Source organism: Myotis yumanensis, unplaced genomic scaffold, assembly GCF_028538775.1.
Source record: "Myotis yumanensis isolate MYYU_CA2020_CCGP unplaced genomic scaffold, mMyoYum1.0.hap1 SCAF_13, whole genome shotgun sequence".
In the NCBI taxonomy this organism is placed as follows: Eukaryota; Metazoa; Chordata; class Mammalia; order Chiroptera; family Vespertilionidae; genus Myotis; species Myotis yumanensis.
The window spans coordinates 56,517,493-56,530,117 of NW_027223764.1; the positions used below are offsets into that span (position 1 = coordinate 56,517,493).

At 47.4% G+C, this 12,625-nt stretch overlaps 1 protein-coding gene across 1 annotated transcript in view; it reads left to right on the forward strand.

Moving 5' to 3' along the window:
* Positions 1–12,163, forward strand: part of VSTM4 (V-set and transmembrane domain containing 4) — a 100,299-nt gene extending 88,136 nt beyond the window's left edge. The window contains exon 8 of the mRNA XM_070431978.1: positions 11,722–12,163. Within this exon, the coding sequence (XP_070288079.1) occupies positions 11,722–11,847 (126 nt within the window). The 3' untranslated portion in view covers positions 11,848–12,163. The remainder of the gene's footprint in view (positions 1–11,721) is intronic.
* The last annotated feature ends 462 nt before the right edge of the window (positions 12,164–12,625 follow it).

Consider the following 12,625-nt stretch of genomic DNA (forward strand, 5'->3'; position numbering starts at 1 on the left):
ACTTTCTGCATAGAGCTGTCCGTGCACTGAGTGAATATTAGGGGCTACAATTACATTCTGGCGGGAGAAGGCAGGCGGTAGCCAAGCGGACAGATGTTATAATGCTAAGGGGATACATGCTCTGCGCGGTAATGGAGGGGAGGGAGTAAGGGGGCCGCAGAGGGACAGTGCTTATGGGGAGGGGTATCCTTGGAGCAGAGGCCCGATTGGTTATTCACAGCAGCAAGCCACTCCGCTATTCGGGGAAGAACATTCCAGGCAGAGAGCACAGCCTGGCAAACACCTTGAGGTGGGCCCTGAACCAGGAGTGCTGCCCTGGTGTGTCCAAGGGCGACCCGATGGCTGCAACTCTGGTGAGCAAGCGGAGGTGTGGTGGGCCAGGCCGGAGGAGGGCCGTGCAAGATCGCGACAGGTCGGGTCCTATCGGGACCCTGGGGTTCATTCTAAGTGCGATGGGAAACCACTGGAGGATTTGCGTAGAGCCGTGAGCAGCATGGTGTGGCCTGTCTGTTTAGGATTATCTTTCCTATTATTGAAAAATATGTCAAGGGACTTTTTGGCACCGGCCCGAGGCCAATCCGTCTGTTACGTGATATTTTCCAAATGATCTCTGTCTTCTCTCTGCCTCTAAATATTTCAAAGAGACCAATTATTAAAATGACATTTACTTTATAATAATTATCATAGTAATAATAATTCAATACTTATGTAACAACTTACTTACCAGGTAATTTTCTAATTATATTACATTTATCAATGCATTTAATCCTCAAAATTAAAGAGATAGGTACTGTTTTAAATCTAACTTTACAGATGTGGGAATGGATGAACAGAAAGGCTAAGTAATTTGCCCAGGGTCACACAGCGTACACATGCTCTGTGGTACCCTAGAGCAGTGGTCGGCAAACACATTAGTCAACAGAGCCAAATATCAACAGTACAACGATTGAAATTTCTTTTGAGAGCCAATTTTTTTAAACTTAAACTATATAGGTAGGGACATTGTTATTAACTTAATTAGGGTACTCCTAAGGCTTAGGAAGAGCCACACTCAAGAGGCCAAAGAGCCGCATGTGGCTCACGAGCCACAGTTTGCCGACCACTGCCCTAGACGGCCCCTGGCACAGTCCGATGGATCCGAGAGCGTCTCAGCTGCAGGCGGCCGGGAGATCGAGTGTGCAAGGTCGGAGAGTCTCAGTGGACGCCGACACAGAGTAGATGCCCAGACAGGCTCTTCCCTGAGCCCAAGCATCTCGCCAGCAGCACTGCCAGGAAAAGTGCTTCAGGAAGGCAGCTGGGCAGCATCCATCTCCGCTCCCGGGGGAGAGAACGAGAGTGTGACTGTGTTCGATCACGAAGCGGTCCCCGCGCCACTGCAGGTCTCATGTATCGGGACCCTCCCGAGAGCATCATCTATAATAACATTTTCGCTTCCCAAACACGCATGGCTTACATCTAGAGACATTCATCTCTCTAATGACTTGCACAGCCTCGGGCCTTTCTGGGCCTGGTCCCTCGGTCACCTCTGGGCACCAAGCCAGGGGCATGTGACTGTCTGTCCTGCCAAATTCATTCTGGGAATACCCTTTGCTAAGCAGCCTGTGACTTCTCCAGACTCAAGAGCGTGCTGTGAATTTGCTCTGCTCAAGATTTCCAAGTGACTTGGTCCAGCCTCAGGTGCCGACAAGCCTGGGTAGGACTTTGAAATCTTCATCTCCATCCGGGACCTCTCTGAGCGCCACATCCTTCTAGTCTATGCAAGTCCCAGAGAACACGGTTACTTATTGGCCATTAATCGCTGGGTAGCCCTGTGAAGGCTGGGTGCATGTAGGAGTCTGCAGATAGAGCCCAGTTGTGGACTCAGGTACAGATCTCTGAGGCAGCAGTGGGAGGCCGCATGTGGTTCTCTGAGGGCACCTGTGTCTTCATGGGCAGTGACCGAGGGTCCTGGTCCCTGGCTCGGATTGTTAAGGGAAGTCTGGGCCGCAGTCATCACTGGTGCTGGGCTTGGGGGGCAGCGGTCCCAGCCCTCGGCTCTGAGTGAGCATCTGGGATCAGTTACGCTGCTGGAGCCAGAGGTCCACGTGGAGCACGGAACTCCCCTGGAAGAGACGCACGCGTGGACCTGGCGTGTGGCTCCGTGGTCACCTCACAGAACGTCTCCGTTATGCCATCAACACTTCTCAGCTTCGTGCTTCCGCCTGGCCAGCGGGCACCTCTAATCAGGAGTCGGTGGGCACCTCACCCCCGGCCTTGCCAAACGGAGCTGCACCCCTATCAGCCGCACTGCTCAGAGGCACCTGTTCCTTCCTCGGAGGTGAAGCACCTGGCGGGAAGCTAGGGGTCACCTGCAGGCATTTCCGTGGATGTCTTTCCTGCTCCCCACTGTCTGCTCCGTCAGCGCCTCCGTGCACCTGCCCTCAGAGGGTCTTCAGTGCTGCAGCCCCGGCCCTCTGCCCCCGACACCACGCGGGGCTCCGGCCTCTGCTGGAGTGGGTCAGCTCCCTTCCCTCTCAGCCCCCTGAGCTGATGCTCACGCCGCCCACAGAGCAGTGCAGGCCCATTCTGAAAACCCACTTTCCCACGTTTAGGATTTGTGCCAATAAAGCTTTCCCGTTGTCTTTGGAAGGTCGCCATTTCCCCACTGGGATCTCGGGGATTGTGTCTGCCTGGCTGGCTCGCCTGGGTCCAGACCTTCACAAAGAGCCTTGGTCACGTGTAAGAATCCAGACTCCAGCCAGCAACAGCTGCATGACCTTGAGCAGGTCACCTGCCTTTAACCTGATTTCATTTTACTTTTTATTGATTTTAAAGAGGGAGAAAGCAGGGAAGCAGAGAGAGAAAGAGAGAGAGAGAGAGAGAGAGAGAGAGAGAGAGAGAGACATTTATTGGTTGCCCACTGCGTGTGCCCTGACCAGGAATCGACCCCACAACCTTCTGGTGCACAGGATGATGCTCAAACCAACTGAGCCACCCTGGCCAGGACAGTTACCTGCCCTCTCAAGCCTGTTGGCTCATCTGTGAAGTGGACATGACCCCTGGGCCCGCCCCACAAGGCCGGTGTGAGGGCCGAATGAGAGAGTGGAGATTAGTTAACATTTGCTGAGTTCCGATTCTCAACCACCACGCTGCCACCTCCCAAGCCACTTCTGATCGTGTCCTTTGTGCCATTATTTAACCTCTCTGTCTGGGAAGGATGTCTCTTTTGTTCATTTTGATTTACTTTCATTTAACTTGCATCTCAGGGAACTCAACCTCTTCTCTTCATAATATGTTTAAACATAAATAAATACGCCAGTCGGCAGGCCTGTGGAACTCAAAATCAAGTCAAGTTCATATCCAAGACACGCTGATTCCAACAGGACCGCTAGGGACCACAGCAACCTCTCCCTCCTGAGGGGACCCAGCGAGGGCCCTTCATCAAACGGAGCCTCACTGAGGACACAGCCCCTCAGTGCCAGACTCTCCGTGTCCTCGCGTGATGAGGAACGTTGTTTTTACCAGGTACTACTCTGCTGAATAAAGAATGAGCACTTATCTTTGAGGGGAGAGGAAGTCTGCTGGGTACTATGTAATTCTCTCCTGGGTAAATGGATTCCTGATAGTGCAGCTCCAGGAGAACTGCAATCACGTTTTTAACTGCAAGGTGCTGTCAGCATAAGCGTCCATGTCCTGGGTATTGATCTGAGCTGTGATAATGGTGTTACCCACTGAGCTTCTGACATCGGAGAACTTGCTGGGGCTGCAATTGCATTTTTCTTTTATTTCTGCAACTTAATTCCACCTGCGCAGTCAACTGTGATCCCTATGAAAAAGGGTGGTTTTGCTGGAGTCTGCACAGAATTTGAAATCTCTCCTGGTCGGAATGTTAATCTTTGGCTTGAATCCTGGAAACACATCTACAAAATGAAATACTCAAAATTAACAATGAGGGGCTTGAAGACTGGACGCTTCCGGAGGTGCACGGCTCCTGAATCTTTGAGTTGACTTCCTACTTTTAGTCCCATGAAGTCAGTTCTCCCTGTAGACGCCCTTCCCATTCCCTAGAACTGGGGAAAGAGCTCACAGTAGAGGCGGAGGCCCAGCTTGCAGGCTTCCATCTGCTGCTGCCTCCCTCAGCACCCAGGGCAGGTGACGGGAGATGGGAGACATGCCTTCCAGACCCTGACACTTGTGAAGAGGCCGGAGGCCTCACTGAGTTAGAAAGGACTCTGTGATCATATTCCTGATCCTTCTGAGGGGATGCTGTGCTTGGGGGGGGACCGAATGTGGTGGTGTCAGTGAGCACTGGAGTGCACATCTGGGATCAGCGAGGTCTTAAGGAAAGACCACTAGAACCTACTAGAATAGCCAAAGAAGAAATACTACACACCACGTGTGCACAAGTAATAGAGCAAATGAAACTCTCAGGCCTGCTGGCAGGAGGGGAGAATGGCACATTCCTGGACAAGCGCTTTGGCAGGCTCTTGTAGAGTTAAGCATATACTGTTCACCTCACCCAGCAAACCCACTATGGTGTTTACTCTGAGCAGTAAAAACGCCTTTCGAAAACCTACACGTGAATATTTATAGCAACTCTGTTCACAACTGCCAAAAACTTGAAACAGCCAAATGCCTTCAGCATGTGAATGGATAAGCAGACTGCAGTGCATGGCACACCACAGAGTCCTCCTAACAATCAAAAGGAAGAGACCGTGAATATATGCAACACTTTGGATGAATTGAGGGAATTATACTGAGAGAAAAAAGCCAATCTCAAAAGGTTACACACGGTATGAGTCCTTTCACATGACATCCTCTAAGAGACAAGACCGCAGTGACAGGAAACAGATGGGGGTCCCGGGGCAGAGCTGAGGGAAGACGTGACCACAGGGGTGGCGTGGGGGTGACGGAACTGCCGTGTGCCCTGTCACGGAGATGGCACTCATCTGTACGTGTATTAAAGTGCAGACACTGTCCACCTAAAAACACGTTCACTGCATGTCGTTTAAGGAAATTAAATTGAAAATTTGTGAAAAGTCCCCTTTGTGCCACTGGAAGACGTAGCGGGAGGCACCGCAAGTAGAAGTGCAGTCTTAGGGCCGGGTGCCCAGCTCCAAGCCCCGCCGTGGGGGCAGCGCAGCGAGGGTGGGAGCTGTGGGCTGGGGGTTCTACCTGCGAGGGCTCCAGGACCTCTCTGGTCTTGCTCCCCAGTGAACATGGGGTGAATGCAGCAGTCCCCCTCCTCTGCTGTCCACACCAGATGAGCTGAGGGCTGTATGCCCACCCTGAGCAGGGAGTCCTCTCCCCTCCTGGACAGAGGCTATGCCCTCTCCTTCCCTTCTCTCTAATGCGTCAGTTTGCTCAGGCTCCACAGCAAAGTACCATCGACTGGGCAGCTGAAGTGACAGAAATTCACTCCTCAGGGTCCTGGGGGCCAGGCATCTGAGACCCGGGGGTTAGAGGGTTATTTTCTGATCCTTCTCCGTGGCATGTGGATGGCTGCCCTCTCCTGTGTCGTCACGTGGTCTTCCTGCTATATGTCTCTGTGTCCTCATGTCCTTTTCTTACACGGGCATCAGTCATGTTAGATTAGGGCCCACTCCAATGACCGCCCTTTACCTAATTACCTACTTAAACCCCGTCTCCAGATGCAGTCATATTCCGAGGTGCCGGGGGTTAGGGTTTCCTCATATGAATTTTGCAGGAACACAATTCAGCCCATACAGCTAATTTTCTAGAATCTCTTTCTTATCTGTCAAAATGTATCCAGGGCTATTTAGTTTAGGTAGCTCTTTGTAACTCATAAATAATTCAGAACACAGACAAATGGATAATATTTTAACCGATTCTCTAGTGAGAAGGTGATGACTCCAAAACATTTATTCAACATCTTCTCTAAGGTCAGCATTGCATCCATCATCTCATTTAAATCCTCACTTACATCAACAAGGTGCATCTCTGAAGGCCTGTGATGGTACTGGTCCAACGTCACCCAGTTGACATTTGCATCGAGGTCCAAGTTCCTCTTGTACCTGCGCTCTGTGGTCAGCGACAGGTCGACGCCTCGGGGCCTCTCTGCTCACCTCCTCTTGGTGGACACTTCCACGGAACTGAGAGGTCGAAGACCTTTCTTTTCTCCTGCCCTCCTTTGATGCTTCGCCAGGCGTCTATATCTGAACCGCATCCCCTCTTGCTCATGGAATCCCCCTGCAGACTTAGGAGCAGGTTCTCCCTGGCCTGGAGGAAATGTGTGAAAAGTGGGGTTAAAGATACATTAAACAGTGGGGTTTAGAACATACAAGATACCAGGCAGTGGAACACAAATACTGGGCCTCTATTGGAGGGACAGAAAGGGAAGCCGACCAGGAGTCTCTGGCTGGTAAAAAGAAAAAGAGTAAAGCCACACAGTCCTGGGAAAGAGGAAACGACCCCGCTTCTCACAGGCTCAGAAAGTTCTAGGCTTTTTCTAAGGGACCCCACCTGGGTGTCCAGCAGTTGGTCCACATCAGCTGTCTGAGCCTCCCCGGCCAGTAAAGATGGCAACATTGGGCACGAGTGTCAGGCTCAGGCCTGAGGCCTGGAAACCCTGCTTCCAGCACTTTCCTTGGTGTCTCAGGACCTAGAGCCAGTTGAAGAGCATTTCAGTTTGTAGCCTGCATGCCAACGGCCCGTACACTGTACTTCTGCACCCCCGAGCGGAGGAGGCTCAGAGGGAGTTGTTCTAGGGCCAGCGGATGTCAGGGAACGTCTTGATTCATCTTCTGAGACCCCTTGCCTCAGGCACTAGGAGAGACTCTTTAGCTTAAACCCAGGACCGGCTCGCATTGCCACGGTTGCGGTTGTCACTGGCGTACCAGCAGGGCTCTGCGGCAGGTCCTCCCCCTGGTCCGCCCATGCAGCTACTGTACCTTACATCTGCGCCTGCGCCTGGGTTTATCGCCAGCCCTAGCGTCCTCCCCAGTCCTGCTGATAGGCTGAGCCTTTTCTCTGAGCTACGTCTCAATGCACCTGACCCTCCACTAAACCCTGGGTGCAAAGGAAGGTAGCATGGTGACCCACTGGCCCCCTCTCCCCGGCCTTTGGGAGTTTATTTCCAGTGAGGCACGCTGGGCAATGTAATTAGCACATGGTTGATTGTGCCAGCCAAGAGTGCATGCCAGAAACGCAAGAGGTTCTTGAAGGGTGCCAAGGACTGACATCATGCATCTTCTGTTGGAAACTATACACTTTACAATTTGGAGGCTCCTGTGCGCTGCCTCATATCTTCAATCAAATTATTATATCCTAGAAATATGCATAAGGGAAATGATTCGACACGCTACGGGGGCGGGGGTTGGTGCTTGTAGCGGTAATTGAAGTACCTTTCCACTTATGAAAGTACTAATTTTATTTGTTTTTATTGCTTTTCTAGATGCAATTATTTATTTAGTGTGCTTTGGCTTTATTAGATTATGTTTACTATAGGAACATCATGAAAATGTATGAATACAACACACCAGCCACGCCAGCCTGGCGACCTGCATTGAGAGAGCTAGTGTTATTTTTCATATCCAAACGTAATGGGATAACTTAAGAATAAACAGATAATCTACACTAGAAAACAATGCGATTTTACGGTAATGCAATAAAACACCTGGACAATATGATTTCATAAATCCTGGCTCTAAAATTTACATGAGTTGGGTTTTGAGTGCTTATCTGAGGACACATGGCACTTCTAAATGGAACCATAATGGGAAATGCAATTAAACCATCGGCAGGACGGGACGGGCTTTTTGTTGGCTGGTGAGACATGATGACAGAAGCGATGTAGAGTTTGGGTGTCAGAAGATAAGCAGGGGGCTCTCATCCCTGTAAATGCCCTCAACTTGGAAATGTCAGTGTGGCCAGTCTGTGGAGGCGGCTTGGCAGTCGGCCCCGACGGGGCGGCTACAAGTTCTGCCATATTCTCTCCCGCTCCCTGTCCCTGTTATGATGTTTCACTCAAAAGAAAAGGGGCTTTCTACTTTGGGCGTGCTTTTAAGAAACTTAAAAGAATGGTTCATTTGCTCTGAATTTTTGTGAGATAACTAAGATATAAGCACAAAAGAGCAGAAATCAAAACAAAACAACAGCACAACGAAAGCCTAAAGAACAAAACGCAGCAACGTGGCTGCGTATGGGAAATCAGGTGTCTTTTATGACTGTAAATTAGCCAATGCCTTTTATTTTTCTAATTATGAATTAGAATTATTTAGCACATTGTTTATATGCATGTGCCTACCACAAAGTATGTGATGGAGGGAGCCTCCCTGGCCAGAGGGGTCGACGGCACCAGGTCCTGATGTTTCCAGCAGGTTCTGAGGGTTTTCTAAGCATCTTATATAATAAAACCCTAATATGCAAATCAACCAAACAGCAGAATCACCAGTCACTATGATGCACACTGACCACCAGGGGGCAGATGCTCAACGCAGGAGCTGCCCTTTGGTGGTCAGTGCGCTCCCACAGGGGGAGCACCGCTCAGCCAGAAGCTGGGCTCACAGTTGTTGAGCGCAGTAGCGGTGGCGGGAGCTTCTCCTGCCTCAGCAGCAGCGCTAAGGACCCCTCAGGGGATGTCCAACTGCCAGCTTAGGCTCACTGTGAGCCCACTAAACCAGCAGTTGGACATCCCCCGAGGGGTCCTGGACTGGTAGAGGGCACAGGCCGGGTTGAGAAACCTGCCACCCCCAGTGCACGAAAGTCGTGCACCAGGCCTCTAGTATAAGTATATGCACGTCTATTTACTCACACACACATTTACACAAATGGCAGTAAAGCATGTGGTATACATATAGCGCCATCATTCCTTGGAGAGACTGTGGTATATGCTCCATGTAGAATACACCAGTCTCTGTTGATGCTCATTTAACTGTTTCCAGGTTTTTGCTGCCCCAGTAAACACCCTCACCAACGATGTACAAGAGGACCTATTTCCTTCTATTTCTTGTGGCAATCTTTCTTTAAAATTTATTCAAGTATAGATAACACACAATGTTTTATTAGTTTCATGTGTACAGCTAGTGGTCCGACGTTTGTATTCCTGATGATGTGATCCCGCGATAAGTCCAGTGCCCATCTGTCATGGTGCAGAGCCATTGGGATGTCATCACCGTGTTCTCCGTGCTGTGTTACATCCCGTGACTTGCTTGTTTTATAACTGGAAGTTGTGCTTCCTATTTCCCTTCAGCTGGTTCACCATCTCCCACCCTCCCTCAGGCAACCATCAGTGTGTTCTCCTGAAGGACAAAAACTGGGGTAAAAGTGTGATAGTAAGCCCCAATTCTCTTGTTAGGAGGAAGGCTGGCTCTCCCTTTGCTGTCCGTCATTTGTGTCTCCTCCCCTGTGAGCTCTCTGGTCCTGCCCGTTATTTTTTCTTTGTTGAATTGTAAAGCCCTTTGATATGAGTTACAAATATTTTCCTCATTTTTTCAATTGTCCTTTGACTTTATTTAGAGACTATGTTGCCATATATAGCATGGAAATGTCCTTATCTTTTCTCTATCGCTTCCAAATTTTGTATCATACTTTGAAATACACTTCACATGCTGAAATTATTTTTAATGTTTTCACACATTCTTCTAGCACTTTTGTGAGTTTATTTTCCACATTAAAATGTTAAACTCATCTGGAACTTCTCTGGTATAAAGACTGATACAGGGGTATAATATATTTTTCAAATGGCTACCCAAGTATCCTGCCACCATTTATTGAAACATAATATTTGGGTTAACTTCTGGATTTTCTCATCAGTTCCATTTGTCTATTCATTTGCCAGCACCACAGTATTTTAATGATTGCAGTTTATACTTGTAAAATCATTCGAATTAGATCACCAAATATTTATTTCAATGATGTTCCTTAAACATGGTAAATATATGCATATTTATGCCTATTTTATTCAAAATTCATTTTTAAAAAGGTTATTAAATTTTATTAGATGAATTTCCACTATCTATAAAGATAACAAAATGGTTTTTCATCTATTACTATTGTAAATCATGGTAATAGATTTTGCATTCCTGAAAGAAAATCAACTTAACATGATTATCTAACTTTTAATATACTTCTTCATTCTCACTGAGTAAATTTGATTTAAAATTTATATTAATAAATGAGATTGTTCTAAAATATGAATTTTTTTATTTTTTTATGCACTGGATAATTTTAATTATATTGGAATTATCTGTTCCTTAAAGAAAGTTTTTTCTTAGAAATTCTCATATAAAACTACCTGTTTGTGAGAGAGAGTTTTGACAATATTTTTTCTTTCTCCTTTTCCCTCCTTTATGCTCTCTTCCTTTTTTCACTTTCTTTTATTTTGTTGATGATAATTAGTACATTCATATTTGTTAGAGTTTAATGCTTCTAATTTATATTTTTCTGGGACATTACCCATTTTATCCCATATTTCCAATTTTTTGCAATAAGTTGAGCAAAGTAGTTTTTTAACTTCAAAATTTTTCTTTATTTACATTATATTCCCTTTCTTATTTCCTATTTTATTCATTTGTTTTTTCCCTTTTATATATTTTCAGTTTATTTTTTATTTTTATTTATTTATTTTTAATATATTTTTATTGATTTCAGAGAGGAAGGGAAAGGGAGAGAAGAGAGAACCATCAGTGATGAGAGAGAATCATTGATCAGCTGCCTCCTGCATGCCCCCCACTGCGGATCAAGCCTGAAACCCAGGCATGTGCCCTTGACTGGAATCAAACCTGGGACCCTTTAGTCTGCAGGTCAATGCTCTATTCACTGAGCCAAACCGGCTAGGGCTATTTTCAGTTTATTTATTTTATTGTTTTCAAAGCACAAGTTTTTGGATGTTTCTACTAATTCAACTGTCTTTTTGCTTTCTGATTCACACAGCCTGGTTTTAATTTACTGGTCCTTTGCTTTTATTTAATTTATTTTGTTCTTTTTCTAACTTCTTCAGTTGGATGCTTCATCCATTTAATTCATATTGCTTAATATAAATATTTAAGTCTGATTTTTCACTGAGTACTGTATTTTTTAGGTTCTGGCAAGTATTATTTTATTTATCATTATTTCCCAGATATTCTGAAACTTTAGTTTCATATGGGTCAAGTCATTTCAGAGAATTTCTAGATGGTAGCATTCTAGTTTTGCTATTAATTTCTAAGATTTTTGTTTCTGTCTTTTTTCCATTGGATCAGAGACTGTTAGTGACATTATTTTTACTTTTCAGAATTAAAGTTTACTTTGGCCTCCTGTTTAATTAATTTTTGCCAGTGTTCTATGTTGACTTAAAATTAAATCATCGTGTCTCTGCAGGGCACAGTGGTCTGTGCCTGACGATAAGATGTGTGTATTACTTTATTCAGGTTCTATATGTCCTTGTAAATTTGTGTGCACTTGTTCCCCTTTGTTTGTTTGTTTTTTTTAAAAATATACTTTATTGATCTTTTACAGAGAGGAAGGGAAAGGGATAGAGAGTTAGAAACATTGATGAGAGAGAAACATCAATCAGCTGCCTCTTGCACATCCTCTACTGGGGATGTGCCCGCAACCAAGGTACATGCCCTTGACCGGAATCGAACCTGGAACCCTTCACTCCGCAAGCCGACGCTCTATCCACTGAGCCAAACCGGTTGGGGCTACTTGTTCCCCTTTGAATGCAATGAGAACGTGTGCCTGTGAATGAGTATGCGTGGAACCCGCTGTGTTCACAGCAAGGCTGTGTGTTGTGTCTTTCAGCCGCGGATCGCCGAGGAGAACCTGACCTATGCCGAGCTGGAGCTGACCAAGCCCCCGCGGACGGCCAAGGGCATCCCCACCAGCACTGTCTATGCCCAGATCCTCTTCCAGGAGAACACGCTGTAGCCCGTCCTCTTCCGTGGTCCTGTTCAACTCTGCCACCCAGTTATTTATGAACCCTTGGAAGCGAAGTCCTTGTTTTTGCATTTTCACTTGTGCATTCTGTGAGGTGGGGATCCCTCTCTTAGGGTGTTCCGGTGCCTTTAGAGGTGCCGGGCTCCTCCCCTCAAGAGTGGGGCCCTGGCCCGTGGACAAGTCTTCTGGGACAGTGTTTTCTGGGTATCCAAGGAGATGCTCTGCTGAGCCAACCCCTTCCCAGTTCCAGCTTCTTCCTCTGGATTTTAATTTTTACATCTTAATATTAATCTTTTATCTTCCTGTGTCTGTGATATTAAGCTCGTGGTATATAGTATAGCTAGAGGAATGCCACTATAGGCCAAGGCGTGAGTGGTAGGTACGGACTGATTGCTTTTCAGAAGATCAGACAGCTTTGCCAGGGCCCCCAGAGCAGAGCAAACAGCTTATTGCCCCCAGATACTCCACAGGCGCCCTTGTAAACAGACCCTGACCCTGCGATTTAAGGGGAGACAGGCATGTGGTGGGGAAGTCTGAGGTCTAACGGACAACAAACTGTCTCTGAAGCCCCCACCACAGACAAGCAGAGCCCTGCTACGGGCCCATCCCTGCGGCAGCATGGACCAGCCCCGCACAGAAACAGGCATCCTCCAAGAAGGCCTTACCCTTTTCCAGAGGAGCAGGGGCTGCCATCCTGACACCGAGGAAGCGGCCTCCGGGATCTGGGCCGAGGCCACCACTCCGACTGGATGTCTACTCCCTGGAGCGC